At 37.6% G+C, this 27,222-nt stretch overlaps 1 protein-coding gene across 10 annotated transcripts in view; it reads right to left on the bottom strand.

Annotated features, from left to right (window-relative positions):
- The window catches only part of LOC129732135 (kinesin-like protein Klp10A), a 96,061-nt gene that overhangs the window by 44,404 nt on the left and 24,435 nt on the right, over positions 1 to 27,222 (bottom strand). For 6 of the 10 annotated variants that reach the window (XM_055692749.1, XM_055692720.1, XM_055692713.1 and 3 more), the window contains 2 exons: positions 10,079 to 10,299; positions 3,376 to 3,567 (listed from right to left, as the gene is read on the bottom strand). In XM_055692749.1, the coding sequence (XP_055548724.1) occupies positions 3,376 to 3,567; positions 10,079 to 10,299 (413 nt within the window). Of the gene's footprint in view, positions 1 to 3,375; positions 3,568 to 3,703; positions 4,051 to 10,078; positions 10,300 to 10,381; positions 10,616 to 11,048; positions 11,116 to 27,222 lie in introns of those variants that run through there. The other 4 variants (XM_055692688.1, XM_055692697.1, XM_055692757.1 and 1 more) reach the window with 4 other exon arrangements.

The following is a 27,222-nucleotide window of genomic DNA, read 5'->3' as shown; positions in this document are numbered from 1 at the left end:
GGAAAGCGGAATGTGAAAACAAACTACAAGCACCAAATAAGGCCAAACCGGCGCATAATTTGGTAACTTCCGGATACTCGCACTCATCCAGTTTGACGATCGGACAGCATTTTTTGGTTATTTTTGGAAGAATCGCAAAAATAATGACCGAATCATTAAGTCGTTCGTGGAGTAAACTTTCTGGGATATGTTGAAGGTAAATACTGTACCATTGAATGCCGGTAATCAATTACCGTGGTAAAAAATTATTGTGGCTGATTTCGAGTAGTTTGGACGCAGTTGAGTAGTAGCTCATTGGTTTATTGTTTGGCGATGCAGTTCACGCTATTTGATAAAGGATGATATATATCTGAGGAGATACCAGCTTGATGACACACAAGTTATTGATTATTTTTTATTCTGTTTAATGTGAAATATATTTTATTATAATATTGTACATTTGTTTCAAAGATTGTGGTGAAAAAAGCTTTTAACTCATATCGTTTTTCTATACGCCCTTTCCCCATCCCTCAGAGCATTCGATCTTAATTCTTTTTTATATTCGAGTTCTGCATTGCTATGAATGTATGGGGAATAATTTCACCTACGAATTTGGTAAGTAGAATTTTCTTTTTGTAAGATTTGGACCACTGCGACCATTATTCTGATCTTTTGTGGTAAGTAGGGTTAATTCGGGACTTCGGGCTGTGAAGCCTCAAAGTTTCACTTTTTTGCCAGGTAAAATGCACAGAAATCGTCGATATGAAATTGTCGAAATCGAAGTTTCATCTGGCGTTGCCTCGGAAAATTCTTCTCAAAAAAAAAAAAAACTTTCTGGGAAAATCTTACAAGCTCGAAAACTTTCTGACTTCTGAAAAGTCGATTCCGTAACGAAATTTTCCAAGCGACAGCTCGACGATTCATGCATTTCTAAGACATTTGACATAATAATAAATTCTATATAGGAAATTTCGTGCTATTTTTATTGTTTTTTTTTTTTTGTTATTTATTAGAAAAGTGGAGTCCGATCACAAAGACTATCTTCAAGCCTTTTGCCAGAGACTTATTATACATAAGTCCCGTGCTTTCGGAAAAAATAACGACCGCCCGCATTAAGTCTGTTGCTACACTCATTTTATAGAACTAATTCTACCTAAACCTGACTTTTTCTAACCCTTTTTCGAATTTTCTCCCTGTCATTCTCTAGCTTTTTAATTCTTGTTATTGTTTCTGTCACCTATAGTTCTCTTTATCGCTACTTTACTTTCTTGTCGCTTACTTATTTCGCTACCATGCGGCTGTCGTTGTTCTCCCGCGGAAAAGAAGGTGTCTAGAATCAGCAGTTTATTCCGGCAAAGGAATGTCGGAAGAAATATACTTATTCAGACCACGCAACAGAAGGCAGCTTCGAATGTCTGTCTGTCTGTGGGAATGGGTTTTTCTGACTATACCCGGTACTGGGAAGGAGGCTGCTGCACGAATGAGCTGGAATTTTCACGGGGTCTGTTTTTGAGAAGACAAAACTTTTGATATCCACTGGTAAATGAAATTCGAAAAATCGATTTCCATTAGCACCCTACTGTTTGACGTGCGATAAACAATAATTCGAATGTTGTTCTCGAATTGACCGTTGACTAAACTACGCAACAGTTTATTACAACAGCCGGCGCGCGTTGCACGGTAAGCGGTATCGCTAGAGATAGCAAGAAAACCCTTCAACAACGCAATTAAAGATATTCTTTTTTTCTTCTCAGTGTTATCTATTTTTCAAAGACAAAGACAGCTTTTTACTAGATGAAGTGCCAGTGCATCAGCTGGCCCTGCCACTATCGCTGCTGCAATCCACTGCCACTGCTGCTGCTACTACTGCTAAGGACTAAAGTAAGTACTGTCGTAGTCGCTGTCCAGAACAAATATGACTAGTTTAGGCTGAAACAGGCTCTTATTTAGGCCAAACAGTACATTCTCGATTTACTAGGCCTATAATCCTGGCGACCGTGCTTGGTAAAGTAAGCATTAAGCGACCAATCAGAGGGCGAATTTTGCGTTTAAGCTAGTTTGCCAAATCAAATTACAATTTTTGCATTTCGACGGATGCATAGAAGATTTTTCAATCGTTTGTTGAAAAAACGAATGAAATTCATTGGAAACCAACCGACTTATTAAAAAGCCAAGCCTCGATGCTATTCCGATTCGGAACTTGACCTTCTGTTTATTTATACACAGATTTCGCAGCCGACTGTTTAGTGTACAGGACAATTGCGGGGCTAGCGCTACGATCCTACTGACACTCTCCCGAGCCGAGACTCGAACCTACGACGAATGGCTTGTTGGGACAGCATCATACCTCGAGACCATCTGAGGAGTTATAGGCATTTGAAATTGTACATATGTTTCAATTTTCCCGTTATTGAATTTTACATCCCTATGTAGCCGAACTTGTTGAGAGACGTTGATCTACGTCAAAACTTTTTTCTGCAAAGTTGTTTAATATAATGAGGCTCTTGTTTAAAAATTATCAAATATCAGAGTGACCAAATTTTTTGTTGCATTCAAGTATCTTACCTTTTTATCTCTGTAAATAGAGAAAAAAAGGTCTATAATATCATAACCCAGTGAATTTTAGGCAACTTTGTAGAAAAAATATTTTTCTGTATCTTTGCAAAATAACAGACTTAGATAAAAAATATTTTCATTCAACATTTTTGCAAGATTGATCATGAGAACTCAAGGACAATACATCCTTAAATTGTTACTTGGGCTATCACCGGATTCAAAGATATAATCAAATACTTTTCTGACGAGATTTGGTTTCATTTTTTATCCAGCTCTTATAAATAATGAATAAGAGAAACAAAAAAAATCTTGGGCGTATAGAATCCGGAAAACATTCTGGATTGATCTATGTATTTAACACTAACGATACTTCCAACCTTCATTTAAACAAAAATCCAGATTCAAAATGACATTTCCTGACAATTTTACGCTGTGTGATTGCATTTAAAATTGGCCGTCTACACTCTTTCTCTCAGATAGACTTGCACTCCATGAAAACTGCAGTTTCTTGATATTTTTTTGTATTTCTATTTTTTTCTGTAAAATATCAAATCCTAAACCATATAAAATTTTGAACTCTCTGCAAAACATTTACTAAAAATTATCAATACATATATTTACAATAAAAAAACGAAACGAGTGCATAAAAATATACTACTAAATCTGCAGTGCAAAACCGAAGCAAAGATAATATCACAGATAGAAACAGAAAAAAATCCAGAAATAGAAAAAGAAGCTCAATACCCTTTAAAAAAAACCCCGCGCATATATGCATGCACACACACAGAGTAAGAAATGAAGAAACAAAACCAACAATATTTTTTAGAGGAAAAACAGTACCGCCTTGGAAGCCGCATTGGTGGACCGGCTGATAGGCATGGTTCCCCCGCCTAGCCCCGGTCCGGTTCCGCCGGTGCCATTGGTTCCATTGCTACTGCCATGGTTATTGTTGTTGGCGTTGTTCTGGAGCAACGTCGGATCTTCCTGATCTTCTAGAAAACCATCATCTTCCGTGGATGATTGTGAGAATTCCTATCGGTTTTTTGGTTCGTGTCAGGGGGAAGGCGGAATGGTTTTTCGGGCGGTGAAAAGAAATGTAGTGGGATATTGGTTGTTAGTAATGTGGTAGGGTTAATTGTATAACGATTATAATAAAATATGGTAACACCTTTTCACTAGAATTCACACTGGACCCACGCTGCCGCGTGCGATTATTATTGTGGAAGTCGTTGAAATTGATCTCGAAAAATATAGGAAACATGCTTCATCCGTTTGTTTGCTTTGTTTTCGGATATGGCAAAAGGCACTCACACAAAATCACTACCCTTGCGTGGGGGTTTGCGTACTTGTAAGAAATGACGGAAGAAAAACATTTACTTTCACAAACTACTCTCGTTTTACTAATATCTAAAAACCGCAATGACCACTCTGCAAACATTCACGCACCACCTACAACTAATCGGATTTTTTCATACCACCATGGTAGCACCGAATCTTGGTTCGGCTTTCGGATTACAATAGACCAATGATGATACTGCTTAAATTATGGGCGATGAATAGTTCTACTCGGTAAAATATGGATTTTTAGTGAGTCGCTGAATAAACAAACTTTTCCGTTTCCATGGTGTAACTCCGGAACTTGCCTTACTGCAGAAACGACATGAAATTGTTATTGTACGCATAAGCACTACAAACCCGGTGGGTTTACTCCGATTCGAGATAAAAATTAATACTTAATAATAATGAGTGTACATGGGAATCTCCCATGGTAAACAACCTTCATCTTAGGTTGCAAACCAAGTGTCATTCGCATATATCACCGACAAGATGTCGATACCGGATGCAGCAGGAAGCACAACGAACTGCCACTGATGCAGAGAAAAAAGTTCACGGTCAAAACTTGACTCAAGCTTAACGTTGGAGAGGGGGTTCTCGTGGAAGATCCATTATGCAGCAGTATATTGTGGCAACCGCATTATGCATCCGAAAAATTGGCCCCACCGTTTTTGGATGCCATTTTTTCACGCGCCGGCAATGAAAACTCCGCTGGCGATAGAAGGTTGCGCGATGATTCCAAAGCCCGCAGCATGATTTAAAGCATGGCCAGTTGGGGAAAGCCTTGTGGAACTCAGTTGTACTTCTTATGACTACAATGAGAAATGCATTTTGGCAAGTGGCAATTCTTGACTTTTGCAACAAGGACAAGCATTGTTTCATTGTGTGTCTTGGGGTATTTGAGGCCCCTGTTACTTTGTTGCACGAGAGCAAAATGTTCTATTTTTGGATGCAATAATTTAAACTTCTATCTCAAATTTCGAGAACCATCAGTTCATAAATGTTATACATCTGAAACGATAACTATTAAAAGATTAGTAATACTTAAAAGAAGTAACAAAAATTATGTGGGCCGGGTATTCAGATACGGGGCAAGAGGAAGAGGCATACTGGTACAAGGCCTTATGGTCGCGAAAGTGAATAGACGTACTGCCTAATCAAACGTAAGTGCGATTGACTGCGAAGCCGAATATAAAATAAATGCATTTGAGAATTAGATATCTTTTTCCTGTCAGACGATTCTGAGGTTATTGGAGTAATATGGGAGATGCCAAAGTGGATCAAAATATGATATTATTTTATATTATGTCATTTCTGGGTTTTTTATATTGGTGTTTCAGTTAGATTGTACTGGTGTCATGAGGAATCGTTAACGTTCCATGACATCAACTAGAGTGGCAGCGAAAAAGGTTATGTCAAATTTCTAAAATCGACCATTTGCATTTTGTTTATTGATGGACCAACTAGTTTTCCGTAATAACTACGAAAACTATGAAATTTTATGATATCTAAAGAAAAAGCGAATTCTATCCTTTTAACCCTCCGTTGCACGAACTATTATGTGTTGTACAAAACTCTTTGTAATTTTCCATTTAATAAATATTGCTAGTAATGGCACGAGTAACGCAACTTTGATGACATAAGTTTCCTCTTATAATTGCTTTTTCCGATTCAATAACAATAAATTTCGTTATAATTGTTTTTGGAACCACCCTAATGAAAAATAAATGAACCACCATGATGAAAATCAAATTTGTGATACCAAATAAACATTGAAAAAATTCACAATTTGGAACGAACTGTGAGTCATTTTAGAAGCCCGTTTTAAAATATACCATTAGGCCTTTGGTTGCTCAGAAAACGGCCAAGTCCCAGAAAGTCGATTTTCGGTGAAAAATTTTTTTTTTTAGATAACAACAGATCTCGTCGTTTTATGCATTTTTAGGACGTTGGGCACTGAAAAAAAAATCGATTTTCTCAATTCCCTGTACTTTCCTCTTGATATTTCTTCAAAGGTCGGAAAATCACAACTTTGAGGCGCCCCTAAATCATGTCCGATTGAGCTGGAATTTTGCAGAGAACATTTTTTGGACCAATGAACAAAATGTACGGTTTTTGAAATTCGATGATGAAATTTTTTTCATACAAGCATTGCCACCCTAACCAACACACCAGAACTATACATTTCTCCAAAAATTATCATCGGTGAGGAATATTGCAATCACCATACATTAATAAATCTTACAAGGCATCGTCAGTTCTTTACAGTTTGTTCTCAGAAACTTTTTCTATACAATCAAAACTTCTTGAGCTTTGAACATAACCTATGCCAAAATGCATACACCCTTTTAGAAAATAATCTCAAGTCTGATTAGAGTAACGGGGGTATTTTGGCCCACATGCATATTTTGGCCCACCCGGTAACATTTTACGCATTTTCTCTAATAAATTCAATGAATATTAGAAAACTATGCATGCAACATTGAATAACACACCTAAGAATCATACTACACTATAATTTTCGGCGAAAAACTGGCTCTAGGTAGTGTTATTTTGGAATTAGTTCATACATATTCAAAGTCATGGCTGAGTCAATCCAAAGTCAAGAGGAAGTGGTAATATACAAGTCAACGTCCGGAAGCTATTGTAACAAACATGTATGCTTTTGAAACAATTCGTTGTTGTAGTAACATCAATAAAATGTCATAAAAAAAGTTTGTATACTCTAACATGCTGGAAAAAGTTGAAAATGTGGTTAAACGCATGGCCGAAATATGTTTGCCTCTTTCTGAGGCAAACATATTTTGGCCATGCCAAGTTTTGACATCTCCCTTGATTACCGTTCGGCCGTTGCACGTGAACAAAGAAGCAGCTTGTGACAATTTACAGGTAATTACTTCTTAATTTATCACATTTAACGAATGAAATTTGATGAGAATGCCTGTCAAACCGCTATAAGCCAAATCATTTCATTTTCAGATTCCTAAAAATTACAAAAATCCACAGCAGAAGGATGTTCTCCTCAAATCCACTATTTTTGCTCTAAAAAAACCGATGATTATCTTAAATATGATTAGTCCGAATTATTTCCATATATGTCTGTAGATATAAAGGAGGACCAAAGTAAGAATTTGGTGGACCAAAATATGTTTTAGTACTTCGTAGAAATTTTGATATTTCTAGGATATTTTTCAATATGATACATTGTTGAACGGTGAATATTAAAATAGACACATAGCTTTTAACAATGGTATAATAGAGTTGGTATTTATGTTGAAAAATTGTATTTGTTTTTAATTAACTGTGCGAACACTTCCCAAAGCTGGCCAAAATACCCCCGTTACCCTAATTTGTCCACTCGCGGAAAATACTCAGTGTGAAAAGTTTCATTCAAATCCAAAATGGCCTATATTATAAGAAACAACGCATGAGGAGATTATGAGTGCGCGAATTTCAACTGAAGACGACATCTCGTTTGTGTCATATTCATATGGTATGCGGCGCTTGCCGTGTTGCCAGTTTATTCAGCATGTAAATCATGCACCTCGATTATGCAATATTTTTCTGAGTAAAATTCTCATGAAAATTTGTATATAAGGATTTTTAAGGCCAGAGAAGGTTCTTATGATAGTTTGGTACCCCTCCCTGCTCTTGTAGGGAGGGCGGGCTTCAATACATATGAAACACAAATTTTTGCATAACTCGAGAACTATTCGAGCAAATGAAACCAAACTTGGCACGTTGATGTATTAAGAAGCAAGAAATATTTCTGTGATAGTTTGACACCTTTCCCTGTTCTGGAAGGCAGGGCTCCCACAAAAAACGAAACACGAATATATGTATATATGTAACTCGAGATCAAGCAAATAGAACCAAATTTGGCGTGTGGTGGTTCACAAGAGCAAGAAATATTTAACAACAATATCGCACGCTAGCCTGGGGGGCTAATGCGGTCTCGATCTACTAGATTAGTTGAGAGAATTCGTTATCGATATTGTTTTCGGCACATTTTGCATGTGTAGGATAAGTACAACGATACACCGTGCCCCAGTGCTGAGTCGAGAAAATTTCCAGCTCGAAAAGATCCTCGACCTGATCGGGAATCGAACCCGATATCACAACCGTGTGGGAAAGCTAGCCGACCGACATCGCTGACCACAGCACCACGGGGACCACAAGAAATATTTATGTGGTAGATTTTGCTAGGACTTCCATACAAGTGAAAAACGAATTTCGGCAAAACTCATAAACTAATCAAGTAAATGGAACTAAAATTGGCATGTAGAAGTTTTTGGGGGAAAGAAATATTTCTATGGTGGTTTGACGAGTCTTCCTTCTCTGGAAAGGGAAGCTTCCATACAAATGAAACAAATTTCTGCATGACTCTAGAATCAATCAAACAAATGGAACCAACTTTGGCATGAAATTTTCGGGGGCAAAAAAACTTTTATGATGGTTCGACACCACTTACTCTTCAGAAAGAGAGGGGTACCATATAAATGAAACACAAATTTCTGCACCATCAAAGGACTAATCAAGCAAATAGAACCAAATTTGGCATGTGAAGGTTTTTGAGGGTAAGAAATGTTTCTATGATGATTTGACACCCCTCCCTACTTTGGAAGGAGGGGGCTGGAAAACAGCCAAAATTGAGCAAATTCTACCCAATATGGGTATTTCCGTAATCATGATAATGCACTGAAGCCAAAAATCGACCACAGATAGATGAATTCCAAAAGGGCGACTTCCGGTTTCTAAAAAATAGCTGAAAGCGACCAAATATTACACAATATGGCTATTTCCGTAATGGCGACAATGCATAGAAGTCAAATATCGACTTCAGACAACATTTTGAATTCTAATGCGGCGACTTCCAAACATTTTGAATTTGTTTTTTTCGTTATATCTTTAACTCAAAAAAGTCTTTTTTTTTTCACGCGGTCCCATACAAATTTGCCATCCCCCGCGTAGCAAAAGACCTTAAGGTCCAGTTACATACACGGCATAATGACGCCTTCTCCATACAAAATAGAAGGCGTGATGGCAATCACACCTTTTATTTTGTATGGAGAAGGCGTCATTGCGCCGTGTGTAACTGGGCTTCTAGTGTACTTAGATTTGACATTGAATAGGTTGTGGTAATCAATGATAAGTAAATGGCAATGGTTCGAATAAAAAAAAGACTTTCTTATGTCTTGAAATTGATCCTACAGAATGTAAAATGTAACCCAAAACAACCCAAAAATACAAATAACGACCCAGCTGTAATAGGTCGGAATATCACCTCGAATTTTTAGATTATTCTACAAAATGTTTCTTAAGTTTTCGTGTACTTTGAAAGACATTTTTCGAATAAATGTTATTGACATTGACTTAATAGAAGTGGTGCGCTGTAAATAATCATAATTTAAGTTCTAGTTCACCAAAATTTTAATAAAGAGAAAATTTAAGACTCGCAGGGCAACATGTTGAAGGTTCGTAAAGATGTATTCTCACAAACCAGCTCAACCGAACCCGCCGTGCTGGACTAACACCTTCACTATGCATTTGTTTCCAAGGAAACCACCGACACGTACTGCGATGACAGTGGCCCCGTCCGGCAGCGGTTGTAAACGTGGAACACCCACAATCGAGGCGAGAAAAATGAAAAATGTCTACTGTTACAGTATTTTGCAGTTCTCCTAAAGCGGAACAAATAGATGAACTTTGGCTGCAAACATACGTTATTGTTGTCTGCTTTTGGATGTGGAATGAATTGAATAAATTGAACGATCCACTTTCGAAATTTATTTTCTATTGGCCCTGGCTGTGGGTGCATCGGCAACCGAAACCGTGTCGCCAAAAGCGCTGTGAGTGTTGGGGGGTTTGAACACATTTGCTCAATCCGTTACGCTTGGCAGAAAACGGTTTGTTTTGAAGAAAAAAATTATAGTAATGTAATCTAACGTTACGCAGATAAGATCGAGTGCAGTTCACGCTGTGAAGAAAAAGGGGAGTTATGGTCTGGTGCCTATTCGCGAAATTCAAGACCTGACCTGACCCCGTTTCAACTTGTTAGCTCGATATTTCTTTTCAACTGAAGACGATGACAACGCTTATAACGACAGCCAACTCCGGAAGGATGAAGCATGTTTCCTTATTCGAATGTAGTAAACTGTTACAAGGTCGGATTGCGCTTTGTGATAAATGAACTGCTGCAAATACTCACCCTAGCAAGGTTCGCAGGAGCCGGGGTGATGTGATCCTTAAACTGTGCCACTAACGTGGAGTCACTGTTGGCCGCATCGGGCAGCAGTTCCGGTTTGTTCAATTCGAGCAGCATATCCAGCTCGACTTCCTTGCCCTTGGTTTCGCCACGCTCGTACCACTCTACGGTGACCGAGCGTGACGCCTCGTGGATTCGGGACACCATTGCGGAATGTACGCGACCTGCGAGAAAAAAAAAGAGAACACAAAAACGTGCACTCGTTAGTTGCGTTGATAAAATTTAAACCATAAGAAGAACTATTACATTGAGAAACAACTTTTTGACAGTGACATTTGCTTGACTTTTTCTCGGATTTTTTTGATTTGCTCAATACGGATGATTTAGAACTTCCGACACCAGCACTCAAATGACAATGATTATTCGGTTCGCCCGTAGTTTGAAACTGTTTTTCGACACTCTTGTCCCGACTGCGAGACTTTCCACCGCCGAACAAAGACGTGAGACGTTTTTTCAGCCACAACATTTTCTCAAGAGACACTTAACACAGGACACGATTTGCATGTAATTCGCACCGAATAGATGAATCAAAAAACAGGAAGCACACAGTGCATTCGGAACTGTCGTCGAACTGCCGACGACTTGAGCACCAAATGGACTGTATACCAAACAACAATCACCACCGGCCGTCTTCTGGGAAAGTTTGGGCGATTCCACACGGTAACACTTTGCTTGAAAACGGATGAAAAACTGAGTCAATATCACATTTCGCTTCGCCTGGAAAGCCTGCTGCTACTGCGATCCGTTTCGGTTGACTTGATTCTCAAACTTGACTGCTGTTGGTTCCCGTCACAGTCTTTGTTGTTGTTGTATGTTTTTTTTTTTTTTGCTTTTCTGTCTGTTATTACTCGCGCGTAGACTTGACAGCGAGTCACACGTTTCTCACAACCTTTTGTTTCTCCCATGTACGTACGTAGGAACGATAGCGGTGGCGGTGCGGTCGGTAGTGGGAGAAACGTATACATAGCGGCTAGTAGACAGATGTGGGGAACTCCTCATTGAGGCACACCGGCTGATCATGTTGCGTTGCACACCGTTACTGGGTTGAGTCTGCTCGAGAGCGGCCGCGTGCAGCAGTGCAACAGCGGCTTAATTGGGGGTGAGCCCAAAACATTGAACACAACAAAGAAAGCAACAGCGCAAGGGGTGGATGCATTAGAAATATTGGAGGTAGACTTGCTCCAGATAGCACTATTTAGCTTTTGTTTGAATGAGAATATTACTGCAGGCGGAATTCATTTTAATGATATCTAAACTGGTATAATGCTTGTTACATAATATCTACAAATACTCAGCCAAATTATATTTGAATTGTTTTATATACACTAAGGTCGCTTTTTACGCGTTTTTTTTTACGCGGGTTTCTTTTTACGCGGCTTTTTTACACGGATTCCGAAATTTACGCGGTTTTTTTAACGCGGATTCCGGAATTTACTCGTTTTTTTTACGCGAATTCCGGAATTTACGCGGTACTTTTTTTTGCGCGGATTTCGGTTTCCCTTCACTCGGAATGCAGAATTTACGCGGATTCCGGAATTTACCGGGGTTTTTTTACGCGGATTCCGGAATTTACGCGGTTTTTTTACCCGGCATGTATTCCCCGCGTAAAAAGCGACTTTAGTGTAGTCAAGTAAAACATTCTATTAAAGCTTCAGATCAGCTATGTGCAAGTTAAATATAGCTAACCGTAGACCTACGTTAAAAAATACGACTTATCTTACGTTGGCGGGGCGATTTCGACCAATGTATATTTTGTATGGTAACCCATGGAGCAAATAATGAAATACAGGGAGCACATATTATTCGAATGGTTTTTCACAGACACATTCACAGATACTTTATTTTCTTTCACAGCTTCGCAATGTAGAACTCTGTACTAGAACTATTAAACTTCTAGTACAGAAGTTTAATAACAATAATGTAAAAATTTACCTATCATGGAGAAAAACCGCATTTTTGGCACTTGACAAATGAAAAGACCACGCGATTGGAGGGGGACGGGGGAGTTGACTACAAGACCACAAAAGACCACGGGGGGTATAAAAAGTGATCAAAATATGACCACGTGGTTCAGGAACGGCCCCTTGATACACTTGTGACATGTGACAACGATATAAGCCGCGATGTGAAACAATGAGTTGCAGCTGCGAACAAGGCTTTCTACGAACTACGTAATCAGCTGAAGTCCCGTAGGTTTACAAACTCGTACTAATCTAGCGCTGTATGGGACGCTGTCCACCCGGTTGCCTTTTACGAACATGAAGCTTGGACGCTGAAGGAAGTTGATCGACGAATGCTCGGTGTATTTGAGCGTTAAGTTCTGTGATCGCTACTTGGCGATAAATTGTATGATGGAGTTTGGCACAGACGCACGAATCACGAGTTGTACCAGGTATACAAACATGCTGATATAGTGATGGTAATACAGGCTCAAAATACAGGGTCAAAACTATATTCAGCAAAGAGCCCAGAAGAGGCCGTCGATTCCGTGATAGGCCTCACACACGGTGGAAGAAGATGCTCGATCTGCTGACGTACGAGGTGACTGGAGAACGGCTGTCCAAGACTGGACATCTCTAATTCGTTCGACCTTAGACCGGTAAACGGTCCGTCGGTTTGTTGGCCGACCGTAAAGTAAAGTTTTTTTTTTCAATCAAATCAATCACCGAAGTAACGTTTAACTGCAGTGGCAGCTTGACAAAACTTCGCAGAACCTTTATTAGCATTAAAAACCGTTAGTTTGTTTTTTTGGGTACTATTTGATGTACAGTTTTGAGTCCATAGTCTTGGAAGTAGGGTTAATCTAAGTTTTTTGTTGTCCGCATCTGCAAATCATTTGCTAGATTAAATTTTTTTTTACCAGCTTGTCGAGAACGAATCTAACTTTGATGGAGACTTTTTCTCGAGTGATGGTCTCATGTGATTTTAGGCCTAGAGCCTACCATCTTTACAGCCCTCAAGGTCAAACAAGTTGTCCAAAAAAGGTTACAGCTTTTTAACCACATTTTTTTTTTTATTTTTCAACGAATTCAACTGCAGTGATTCAGTACTGTTGCATACATATATGTTTTAAATATACGTGAAAATCATTGTGTTCTGATTACACAGTACAACAATTTTTTATGTCTTGGCTTTTATGCATGATTTTTTATGTATTTTGACGCAGGAAAAAATTTCCCTGAGTTTGAACACATTTCACCTTAAGGACCAACAGTGGCGCCATTTTGAGTTTTTGAGCAATACGAAATTTTCGATGTTTTTTCGACGCCATTTTGTGTTGAAGCCAAATATCAAAAATCTATGAATTTTTCCACATATTAGCATATTCTCACCCATTTTTGTATCTTTGAGTATTGCCTACACTCTTGATATTATATTAAACAGATTTTAAAAGAAGGTCATCTAACGTCGAGGTAAACCTATTTTAGTATTGTAGGGGGATTGGGTAAAATTGATATGTTGCTGACATTTATGTAGATCAGACACCTGCCAATCCATTCATGAGACTTTTTCACTCAATATAAGACAGGATTAAACTACCACTTTTAGATAATAGCGCATTACCATTAACGCTTATATATACTCGATATCATTTCGCTTTGCGAAATATACTTAAACCATGCCTAAACCGTTTTCGTAAAATCAACGTTTTGAGCTCAGTTTTTGTCCGATTTAAGAACTGTTTTTTTTTAGATGAGTAGGAAAATGCAATTATGTGGACAAGCTCCAAGAAATTTTGAAACTTGGCTTCAAAACAAAATGGCGTCGAAAGAAAATCGAAAATTTCCGATTTCTCAAAATTTCAAAATGGCGCCACTGTTGCTCCTTAAGGTCGAATGTGTTCAAACTCAGGAAAATTTGTTTTTGCGTCAGCATACATAAAAAAACCGTACATAGAAGCCAAGGCAAAAGAAAAAGTTAATATTTGTTGCACTGTGTTATCATAAAGTGAGTTACAATTACATAAAGTAGAAAAACTTGGAAAAATATCTAAAGAAGCCCAACACGCGGCACGACGGTACTCTTGAATTGCCGATTTCAGCTCTTGCTCAATAGTAAGCATATACGACACAACTGCAGATTCGTCTGTTGGTTTAACAAATCTGTTCATCGACTTTTTTGAATCTGTGCATAGCATAAACTCACCAACATTTTCGCCTGACAGTCATAGAATGCTCAGTAGGGTGGGACAAAAAATAAATATTAGCTCCCATGCACTTTTCGTGTTCCTTATGGGTCCTGTAACAACTGTGTAACTTTTCAGATCGATCGGTGGAACGCCTGATTTGCGCCCGATTTTTAAAGTTTCCATACGATTTTATATGGGAAAATCCACTTTTTCAAAACTTATCCTCTAGAAATTTCCAGTTGGCTCCTAAAAATATACCAATACATGATATGTGTAGGAAATTTTTCTGGGAATAATTCTTCTGAAGATTTTAAGGCGCTACAAAATTTGTAGATATTGTTTTCATATTTACTTTTGTAAAAATGAAGCGTTTGAAAAAACACGTGTCAGCAAGCGGGCTCCCGAGGGCTCACGAAGTCGGGAACACTCAGGCCTGTGTTAGCCGAAGCTTCTGAAGGGCTGTTTTATTAAACACACTGTGGGTTTCCGTTTTGTATAAGCACTGAAGGGCAATGAAAATACCCTCCGTGACATCGCTTAAAACACACTCGCAGTGGTATGGTGGGTTTGGACATGCCTGGTTTCAAATGGCATTTGCTTGTTGATCGAGATCTAGGTCACAATTCAAACACCTGCTTCTGTTTACCTTTTTTCGCTACTAGAACAGACGAATGTCTTCTTCTTCCTCACCTGTGTATACCTCATTGGTTCGTAGTGACCTGCTGGCCATGTATCTGCGCAAATTGTAGCTATGTATCTACCAAACTCCTTTTCTGAAAGAAACCTGGGTATGATCTGTTAAATTGTCAAGTTGTCACACGACGTGGGTGTTTAGAAAGCTTATTTCCCTCTTTTAGGGGGAGTAATCAATCTACATTAAAACTTGATAGTTAATATTTTAAGCAAGCTCTCCGATAATGAAGATAACGTGAGCCAAATATCATACCTTCAAGCTTAATCCTACACAAAAATGTTTTTCACTACGTAGGGGTGTTTAGAAAGCTGATTTCTCACTTTTAGGGGTATAAATCACACAACGAATACTATCAAAATATAGGGATTGATATTTTAAGCATTTTCTCCGAAGATACTATATACTATTAGAAACTGTTTCTCATCACGTTGTTGAGTTTGCAACAGCAGCATGCTGCAGCAGTGTTGCTGGAAAAATTCAATGTTGAGCCGTTCGTCAGACATTCGATCAGTTTAAGGTGAATAACTTTTTCTACAAATTTTGTAGCGCCTTATAGTCTTCAGAAGAATTATCCCCAGGAAAATTTCCTACAAATATCATGTATTGGTATATTTTTAGAAGTCAACTGGAAATTTCTAAAGGATAAGTTTTGAAAAAGTGGATTTTCCCATATAAAATCGTTTGGAAACTTTAAAAATCGGGCGCAAATCAGGGGTTCCACCGATCGATCTGAAAAGTTACACAGTTGTTACAGGACCCATAAGGAACACGAAAAGTGCATGAGAGCGAAAAAATTACACCGACGCTTTTTTCCCATACAACTGTGTCCCAGTCTGCTCAGCCTTCAACCTGGAACTTCCATTCGCTAAAACATCCCAGTATGATGTGTTTTTTTTTTTTTTTATTCTCGCTTATTTTCCGTCGGTCTAGTTCCGCCACTGTTGTGGCCAATCACCGACGCCCAGGGAGGCGACTCCACACCCAGGACCCTAACTCACGACCCGTTTATTAACGGACCGGCGCCAACGGCTTTACTTCCTCATGCGATGGAAGGCGTGATCCCAGAGATTTTTCGCCTCAGAAAATCTCCCGGAGTCGGCTAGGATTGAATCTAGACCAGTTGGGTTGGTTGTGAGTGGATCACGTCACCTCACAACCATCGACACCTATGTCGGCGGTGGGATTCGAACCCAGGCGTCGAGCGTGGTTGGCGGAGACGTTACCAACCACACTAGGCCCCCGCTTTGTATGATGTGTTGTCTACCTTGAGAAAGCTAGACGCTTCCAAGAGACCGGGAATCGACAATCTTCTGCCAATGTTCCTTAAAGAGTTAGCTGAATCTCTCAAAGTTCCGTTATCAATTATTTCCAATTACTCGCTACGTCAAGGCACAATTCCTACTTTATGGGAACCCGCTTCAATCTGCCAGATTTACGAAGCAGGTTCTAGTCACGCCATCGAGAAGTATCGCGGCTCTTCAATTCTACTCTGCGTTGCTTCTCTACCATTGATATCCGAGTTTCAACACGAAAGAAACGGTCAAAAACTACGAATCTCATGACGTTCACTAGTTTTCTTTCAACTGAAATCGAGCACAAGCAACAGCGTTCGACAAAGTGCCACATAATATTTCTATAGCTAAACTCAATTACTTGGGCTTTCTATGTAGGATTACGAAAGGCCTGGTATTGCTCATTGGTTTGAATATCTTGGAGTATGTAGTATGCATGTGGTCGCCAGTTCATACAACGCGATGAGAGAAAGTCCAGCGTTGCTTTAACCGATTTGCCTTTCGTCAGTTCCCTTTTTTTCCCTTGTAGGAATTTATGACCACTGCTACCATTGGTTAGTATACTCCGCGTTAATATATATGCGTTGATACCTACTCCAGGGTGGCCACTCATTTTACATTTTCGAGTTCCCGCATTTTTCCCGACTTTTCCCCGCATGATTGCAAGAAATTCCCGATTGTCAGAAACGGTAACTAGGTTATGTTCTATCGACGGCTGAACGTCAATTTTTGGACCCTAAACTGGAAGTAATAGCTCATATAGTTATATCATTTCTACCGAATTTGTTCGGGACATTCTACACAAACAGTTGATTAGTTACATAAAATGCAACCTTTGCCTTCCCATGGTAGACAATTTAAATACAATTTTTGCGGTTTTCTCAAATTTGAAAATCTTCCATTACGCAGTCAATAATCGTGTTAGCTATTTCGCTTATTATATTGATTATGTTTGTCTATCTGTCTCCTAAAAAATATGATATAAGCACCCTTTTTTTCAACGCATAACAACCTATGAGGGGAACAACAACAAACCAAACAGCACTTTTCGTACAAACTTTTTTTTTCGTTGTTCAGATCATCGGGAAAAGTCGTGGGAAGTTATGGGTGAACATGAAACTACTTACCCTAAGAGTGATGAATATTTTGATTGAATTGATTATTCAGGAAACAAAACTTGTGACATGGATTTGCGTTTTTTTTTTCTCAAATCAAAGATATTATTTTACATTCAGGAAAAATACTGCGATTCCACTGTATTTCGTTTATCACGCATTACACAGATTCTGAAAATTTCAGAAGTGCGTTCACAACTTTTTCAGTATTTTGATTTGCTAGTTCATTAAAGTTGCATCTCGCTGGTTATCTGCCAACATCTTCAACTTGTTTGCATCCAGCGCTCAAAATGGCCAAGCTGATAAAAAAAAATGATATTAGGGGCCAACATTTCAAAATAAGTGATTTTGAAACTTAAAAAATAACCTGGAAATCAGAAAAATGATCTTAAATTATTATTTTTCAAATTAAAAGGCTGCACGAACTGTCTTGCAGAAACCGTTGCAAAGGAAACAAATTTATTTTCAACTTCTTTTAAACTTTTCAAGAAAAAAAAAATGTTTCCCAAAATTTTCCCAAATCCTTATTAGGATTTTTTCTGAAGAATTTTTAGTGTTTGTTTCTCCATGATCATCAATAAAATATTTTTCAAAAATCAACTCTTTGAAATCTTTAATTAAAAATATTTTTAATACTCAACTACTGCCAACAACTTTGCCGAAAACATCGCACCAATCAAACAAATCGTTCTGGATTCGAAAAAAAAAACTTTCAGAAATTTTAACTTCTTCCGTGTTCAAATAATCAACGTTGTAACATTTGGCAACTTAGAATTCAAAGCTTTTTGAGATATTCATTTTTTTTTTTCAATAGAACTACTATCTAAAGCTTTGCCGGAAACATCACACCAATCAAGCTAATTATTTTGGCTTTTAAAACAGCTAAAGTATTTTTGTTTATTGGCCACAGATTTGGCAGCGGTGCACAGGGCGATTGCAGCGCTAGCGCTTCGATCCTGCAGACATTAACAGTCTCTCTCGAGCCGAGACACGAACCTACGACGACTGACTAGTTAGGCCAGCATCGTACTCTAAGACCAGTTACAAAACGAAAAGCATATAAAAAGTCGTAGGAAGAAACAAATAAAATAAATAAAATAAATAAAATAAATAAAAAGTTTTCTTGAAAAATCTCGAAAACGATAATATTATTTTCTAAGAGTATTTACATCAAAAATAATTTTTTTACAATCAAATTGTATAATTTACAGAAAAAATACGAGTTTGAAATATGTACAAAAATTAGTTTTTCAAAAAATTTAAAAATAACGTTTGCTTTATTTTGTGGCAAGTTTTAAATGTTTTTTCAATTAACTGCTCCGCATAGCAAGTTCGTCCCAAACCCAAATTTTCACCAGCATTGAGTTTCTAAGCGGAAATGGTAGCTAGTTTCGCTAGAGTTCGCCAAATATTTCTTCTAAAAGACTAGCTGAAATAAAAATCTATTTGAAAAATTGGAGAACCAGAACTGTGTGCCACTTATTTTATCCTTAATTCGTTCATTCAAACAATTACTAATAACTGGTAATGTTAGTAAGACTGTACAGTGAAACTTATTTTGCATTGCTCTTAGAAATTGAAACAGTTTCTATTGTACATATGAGAATTTATGATTAATTCTCTCACTAAAAACGTTTTCTCGACAAACTGGAAACTTTCATTCCCAGATTCCGGGCCGATTTTCGACCCCGGTTTCAATTCGCTTTACCATCTTGAGAAGTCCCATAGAGTCCATTCAATTTTTTTGGATAACACCAGATTTTGACATTTAATGCTATTCTAAAACATTTGGTGTCAACATTTATTTCATTTGAAAAGCAGGACTGCTAAAAGTAGTCAGCTGGTCAGCGGGTCAAAATAAGTAAGTTTAGCGACTTTTTGGTCAAAAAATTGACTGCTAAAGGAAAATGTGACTTTTAAGGGACCAACTTGCAGTCCTACACTTCCAACTTCTCCACCATTTGTAATTGCATCATACACAATATTTTGAAAAAATCTTGGTAACAAAATCCCGATAAAATAAAAAAATTCCCGACTTTTTCCCGATGTAATTTAATTTCCGACTTTTTCCCGCATTTCCCGTTTTCCCGATTGAGTGGCCACCCTGAGACTACTCGGACAGTGTCCAATCAGTAGGCCAGTCAACGTACTCAGATCAGCTTTATTTGTACTGAGCAGGTTGCGGGTGATTCTATTACAAGGTGTAATGAATAGTTTAGATTGTCTTGCATTGTGGAGGAAGCCCTCCAGTTGGCACCAGTTGCCTTGGTCGGATCCAGCTGACATGCCTAATTATTATAGCCGTTGTAAACTTATCGCCTTGGAGATGTTTGATTCCAGACGTACTCATATGCAAAGAATTTTCATGATTGGCCTAGTTCTTGACAGTTCTTCATTGTTGCGTAATGTGTCATTTTATGTTCCTTATGGGGAGCTGTGTAGCCGCAAAGTTACAGAGTTCGCTTTGTTTAACGAATGGTCATGGGTTCGAATCTTAGTAGAATCAGGCCATTCGATGTCAAAAAGTTCTTAAGCATAGGTTTATTCTCAGGCAACCTACCACTTACTCTTCCTTTACACTTCCTCCTAACAAATAATAAGTCTCTCTTATCAATAAAATTTTCCAGAAAGACGCACGACGAATCTTCTCCAGGGAATTATAATTGGCGATATTTGGCAGGAGGAAGGAGGCTCGATATAGTAGAACCGATAGCGTGTAAAAGGAAGGATAAAATCACATTACACACAAGCAATTATTGCGAACAATAAAAGTGTGGGATACAGCAGACACCCGGGCATATCGCACAATAGATCAACGATTCTGGTCGCATTGAGGAACAAAAAAATTTCCTTCTCGACGATTGCGTGAGTGTAACTTATTGTTTATTAGACATCATAGAAATTTCTATGTTTTTTTAATAATCCTCTGGACAGATGTTTTCGTGTGTTTAACAGTGTCACTAGTGTATTCGATTTTAATATTTAACTGCGTTTTAAAAAATAAATTCAAGGTCTTGAAATAATATACAGTCTGTGGAATTTCGTCATAACAAGTTCGAAATGTTGAAAAATAAATAGATAGAATGGAATTGCTGGGTGTTAGTGCTGGTTTGATGAATTGCACTGTAGTATAAGAAACTATAGTAAATCATGAGAAATTTTCCGAAAAAAAATGGGAATCCTGGGATCCTGGGAATCATATTTGCTTTTCCCGGGATTCGGGAATTCAATGAAGCTGTTTCCCTTGAAAAAGTTTTGTTAAATAAACTATCACCAATAGATTACAGGTACGTCAACTAAGATCGCTACTGAAAAATAAGCAATAAACTCTGGAGTTCCACAGGGGACTAATATTGGTTCTTAACTTTTCGTACTTTATATCAATGATGCAAGGAAAATTAATTGAATAGAAAATCTTAGTTTGTTTGTTTTTAAAGGGTTTTATTGAATATTTTCCTTGTCATAGAACTAGCAGAATGCAGAAAGCATAAGTATTCCATATTTATTAAATGCCAACAAAGGTGATTCGAGCAGTCCACAACAATCCTGGGACGTGATTTGGCGAAAAAATTCGCGGAGTACCACAGTACAGTTTTGGGATTTACTATTCATAAATGGAAAATTTTACAAAGAATAGGATTTTTCCACTCGTTCGAACACAAATAGGCTCATCCCAGCCGTCACTGCAGGCACGACATCGTGGAATGACATAAAAAGAATAAGATTTATTTAATCCTAAAAATTATCATTCATCGAAATATATTTGGCAATTGTGACAAAAATACGACGAACAGCTGACAAATAATTTTGATGTAGGGTAGCGAACGGCTTCGGCAGTGGTTTTCTTTAGCAGGTTTCTGCATAAGATTGCTGCCAAAAACCTGCCGAAGAAAACCACTGCCGAAGCCGTTCTACTTTTGTCTTAAAGCTCACTAAAACAACTACAACCAATTTTATGCGTAACAGTTGAACTATATTTTTAGCAAAGAACAACTCCAACATCTTCCAAATATCCAGAGGGTGACTGCTCAAATCGGTTGAATCGTTCCGTGAAAACTTGAAGAGATAGGAAAACTTTGTCCTGATCCATTTTTCAACTAGAATTGTTTTGAAAGTAGAAAAACATTTTAAAACCTTTTCTTTCATATTGCTGTAACGATTTCGGCAATTTTTTCCAGTATATTATTGTTTTTGCTATATTTAGATTTCAGAAACTTGAAGTTTCTTGTAACATTACCTTTTACTAGATTTTCTAATGTGTAACTTTATCCTAACCCATAGTTATAACCCCTTCCCCTCATCCCTTCCTACTACGAGCATTGAAAACGCTACCCTTTGAGGCGGCTTCACTCTTTCCGGAAGGCGCATCATCATTTATTCATTCAGCTGATCAACCAGCTGTCATCTTTCCAACGCGGTTTCAGTTTTCACTAATACCAGAATGCAGCTCTTGCGGGCGGCACACAACCATACCGGTGAAGTTTGATCGATACTATAGCCCCTTATATAGGTATAAATATTTCACACAAGTAATGCCAGTAGGAGACAAACATATGGATAATAAACGATATTGCGTGTTGATAGATGTGCTGCAGGATTTGGTAAGGTTTTTTGGGGCACGGATTTCGGTATTTTTAAGGATTTGTGCGGCAACACGAGCTTTGCATTCGAGCATGTCATGAAAGCTGGCTTCATCATCAATCGAATGACATCATTACGACAAGTATGATAGCCGAAGATGGTATACGTTTTTGAACTACAACTTTGTATCGATTCTACGCCGTTTTGAGTTGACAGTCAGATGTCATAAATAATTCAGTTAAGGCACAAACATAAAGCTTGACCATACATTGCATTGCATTGCATTGAGCCCAAAAGAAATAAGGTAAGAAAATTTTCCTCATGGGGTACATTTATTTCTAAAATCGACTGTCGTCGCATATTTTATCCTTTTTTGGAAGTTGCCTTCTCAGAGTTATTAAATAGTTATTGATTGGTGGCATTTCTGGTTGACAAAGGTTACTGTATACACGCAATTACAGGATCCGAGCTATTGGTGGTTCCGAAAATGTTTCTTCGCAATGTTTTAATTTATTCATTCACAAAAGCTTATTAAATACACGAGCGCAGAACAAATCATCTACAATAATATTTTTTTGTGATTTGAAACTATAATTTACTAACTTAATCGACACTTTAACGGTTTTCAACGAGTTAGACTTCCTCTGTTTCACAACCACAATCTAAATACACGGTACTTTCTGTACAAACAGCAAAATTAAATTAATTATTTCGATAGCAGAATGTGCATGTCTCGACCAAATTCTAGCGACTTTCGGTAATTTACCTTTTGGGCAAAGCTCATACAAACTGCGCCTTCAGTACGATAAGTGAGCTAATGGTCCATACAGTAGGGCAATTCAATTATGGGGATTGCGTTCGTTCCCTTGTAGGGGGGCACACCTGAGTTTCACTGTGTACTAAGCGTGTCGTTGTTTATCACAGAATCGTTCCAGCTGATTGATCCACAACAAGCAACAGAATCATGGCGGTAATTTTAGATGAAAAATTGAGCGGTTTCTTTCAGTTTTCTCAAAAAAATACTGAAGAGATTTGTTAAGCCTTAAATTATTATTTGAAACGTTAGTATATGCAATAGCTTTAGAACACAGGTGCAATTCTGAAAAAAAGATTGTACACAAAAATTCGAAAATTTTATACCTATTTGGTATTTTTATGTTAAACAATTTTATGTTTCAGTATAGTTAAAGATTTGGTACTAGCAGATTCAGATAAAAAAAAGTTATGTATAGGTATTCAAAAGAATTTTTTATAGTTCACACGTTTTGCATGGATTGTTACTTGAACAATATGAATTTCAATGCAAATACTGTATAGGTTTTTATAGTAAAATTTTTAATTTTTATTATCTCAATTCGAAATACGCCATTCCAAATTATCATCCAATCAAAAATTGTCAAGACAAACCGATGCACCATTTGTACTTTTCAAAAGTTACAAAACCCATATGAATCACATCTATTCTCTAATCGACAACAAGCAAAACCAAACTGTCGCACGGTACGAACAAGAAACCGGAGACTCCAATATATCAGATACGCTTATTCGTTTGGAAATTTTGCTGCTGACAACAGATGATATCTATAACCGGATATAATTATCGTTTAGCAGATAACACCGTACACTTTTCATAGTTTCCCGCTGTGAACTCGCTACTGGTGCACTACCGTTTTTTTCTTTTTTTTTTCAATTAAGTGCAGTTTCGATTCAACGATGCACGGCAGAGATCCGCGCGATTCAAGCGACAATCCATTCAGCGTTAACCCTTTCAGTGCCCACGACTAACAGCACATGCAGAAGTGTACAGTGACCATCTTCACGCTAGTGATTCAAGCCAACCGAAGGGTTGAAACTTAGCTCCTTGTTTGTGCAACCTGGCATAGGTGTATGTATTGTTTGTTGTTTTTATGAATAAACACGGTAATCATTGGGGACTAGCTAAGCGTTGAATTTATAAATTATTCGTTTACCCTAGAAGCATGATCTGGAGCAGGTACGAGTAGTAATTGAAAAAAATACCTTTATATGGAATTTCGCCACTTGTATCAGGGACGTATCCGGTGTTCGATTGTTAGGAAGATGAATGGAGTTGATGGATTATGATTGCTGCTCAACCGGAATTGATTGAAAACGGGTCAGTGTTCTACGATCGAAGCAGATAAGACACTTCTTCGTAACCCGCAATAACTCACCATACCTCAGTAAACAAAGCATTGCATTGCTCGCGAATGTGTCTTCCGTGAAATTCAATTAGTAAGCCGTGCACAAAAGATAACAAAGCGTTGCAGGTTTTTTTCTTGCTTTTCGCGATGAATGAATGAGCAATGATGGTTTTTTGTTTTTAAACTGATGTTTCCGTTGTTGAAGTGCTTAATTAGGAAGATATCGGAAGATGGGAGATCCAAGCCAATCACGCTCATGTTAATCTTGAACATCCTTTGATATGTTTTTTTTCTGTTTCTCAAGCTAGCAGAATCAAGTGACCAAAACAAAATGATGTCCTCGTTTAAAATCTAGAACTGTACCCTTAAGACTTTTCAAACTCAATGAGGCCGACATTAATAGGACAAGTCTGTGTAGGTGACAAGCAAGCATGGTTGAATATGTACACAACAAACAATGTTATTGCATAATTTAATTGATATGATCCGTCAGGCTTACTGATTGCAAAAGACAACTATGCGTTTATGAAATACAGTGCTAAAACAGTCGTCACGATTCTACACACGCACACACACACACACACACACACACACACACACACATCAGGGTGGCATTGCGATGTATGGAAAAATCTAATTTAAAGAACCGACCATGCTCATTTTGTTCATTTGCCCAAAATAATAGCCTATGCAAAATTTCAGCTTAATCAGACATGATTTAGGGAGCCTCAAAGCGCTTTAAATTCGAGTTTAAGATGCCTGATAAACATTAAAATGATTTACATGTGGTTTGGTGAATCATTTTAATGTTTATTAGGTATTTTGAACTAGATTCTTTATTAGGGATGTCCATTTTCGGAGGTCAAAACATCGAAATTTTGAACACTTCGAGGCACCCCTAAATTATGTCCGACTGAGCTAAATTTTACGCAGATCATTCTTTTAGGTCAATAAACAAAACGTACATGGTCGGTGACATGACCATTTTCGCTGCCACCCTAACACATATGTATGTTATTGACCAATCAGACGTGCGCAGAAAATAGAATATTATGTTGGATTGACATGTAATCTTTGAGCCGAAATTGCCCGTCAAACTCTCACGTGTTTGAATAACTATTTTTGCATGAAAGCATTTTGTAAGTACCCAAAAGTACTAGGTTATTTTAAATAGCTTAACATTCAAAACAATAAGCAATATTCAAGTACCTTCATTAATCCTGATCCATAATTCATGAAAATGTATGGAAATAGGTCTTTTATCCTGTTTAAGCTATTTGGTAGTAAAAATTAAATATAAGTAAAATTTTCGATAACATGTTAGCTAACCACCCAATCCGGAACAGACGCTCAATTTTAAACTCACACAAGCACAATTGGTGCTAATTATGTTTAAAAGGGAATTTCGGTCTATTTTCTAATCGTTCCTAATAAATTCACAGGTTAAAAATACTCATACAATAAACAAAATATGACCGAAGTCGGTGATTACAGCCTGGAGTGGATTAAACAGGAACATTTATTATACCTGCGCTAAATGAAAACACATGACGTATCCAAAAATCACTCGTTGGCTTACCAGCTGGATAAGACAGACGATAAGAATGACAATGTACGATGAATCCTGCATCCTCATCCATATTATGTGGAATTGGCTCATTTTCATTAAATTTTATTGTAATTGAAGAGGGTTTTTCTCACAGTGTATATGTCCTTAACTACAATTTTACTATCAACGATTACGTCGAAGGCATAGTTAAATTAATAATTAATTAATTAACAGGGAAACGAGAAATAAATGACAACCTAATATCATCAAACGATCACTATCGTTCAAAAATAAGGTTGACAAAATAGAAAATATTAACATTTTCTGCATAGGGTGCGGTATAACTATTGCAACAAAAATGCAAAGTCGGTTTGCGGGTCGATATTTGTTGGGCCCAGACGATGAATAACAATGAAAACCTCCATGCAAGACGGTGCCCCGGCTCACGCAAAGAAGACCGTTCAAGACTGGTGCAAGTCCACCTTTTACTCTGTCATCACCAAGGATGAGTGGCCTCCAAACTCGCCAGATCTCAACTTGAGTTGAAGAAGTCTCTGCTCAATTTTCTGGAAGAAAATTCCTCAAAATGATCATCGGTCCGTCGTCCAGTCTTCTCCTAAGCGTCTCCGAGCTGTCATCAGAGCTAAAGGAGGACACATTGAATGAGTTGTTTTTTTTTTAATGTTTTACTCAATAAATTGTTTTATTTTAAAAGTTTTCTCTCACTTGCCAAAAACATGGTTAACGGTCCTATGTTTCTTGTTGTAATAATTATGGCGCACCCTGTAGTACAAAATTACATGTTCTATTAGTAGAGACAGTGGAAAATCGTGATTTCGCGAAAACTGAAATTTACAAAAATCGGCGAAATGCAGCGAATCATCCTACATATCACAATTACTAGAGTGTTATAAGTTCTGTTATTTTTAAGTTTCTGTAGTTACCGAATAGATAACTTCGCACCATTATAGACACTGTACTTTATTAGTCTGGCGGAGTGGATTTCGTTTTGAACGGTCAAAACGGGAACCAGTCGAGTGTGTGCCAAATTTTGTTGCTAAAGTATTACGATTGTACAGTAATTAGATAGAAATTAGGCTCAATTATTACGACGACGTTACTTCTTAGGCTAACTTAGACTGGTTAACTTAACTTTCTATGTTTCCTAGCTTTTTTTCTCTCGAATGTTTGAAAACGATATTGTGTCAACGTTGAATTAATATACAATATTGTGTATAGTTGTCCTCTAAAAAATCACACTATCGTAGATTTACTATTCTATCTTTGTTGCCATCTGCACTGTTATGCGAGAAATGCGCAACAGAAACAAAATAAGTTGTTGTTTTCAACAGTCTTTTAGCAGCAGTGCAGCTGATGATATTGGTTAGTTGATACCTTATTTGAAAGAAGTCTTGCTTAAAATTTTTATTTATGTACAGTCATATAAACAGTCATATAAAGTCATATAAATATACACTGGACAGTTGAAAGCTCTCCGAAATGTCAGAATCATCAAGCAAGTGACGAAACCTAAGCAGACATTCGTTTAAAATTTGCATTACCCA

Source organism: Wyeomyia smithii, chromosome 1, assembly GCF_029784165.1.
Source record: "Wyeomyia smithii strain HCP4-BCI-WySm-NY-G18 chromosome 1, ASM2978416v1, whole genome shotgun sequence".
NCBI classification, from domain to species: Eukaryota; Metazoa; Arthropoda; class Insecta; order Diptera; family Culicidae; genus Wyeomyia; species Wyeomyia smithii.
This window is presented reverse-complemented; position numbering and strand designations above follow the sequence as displayed.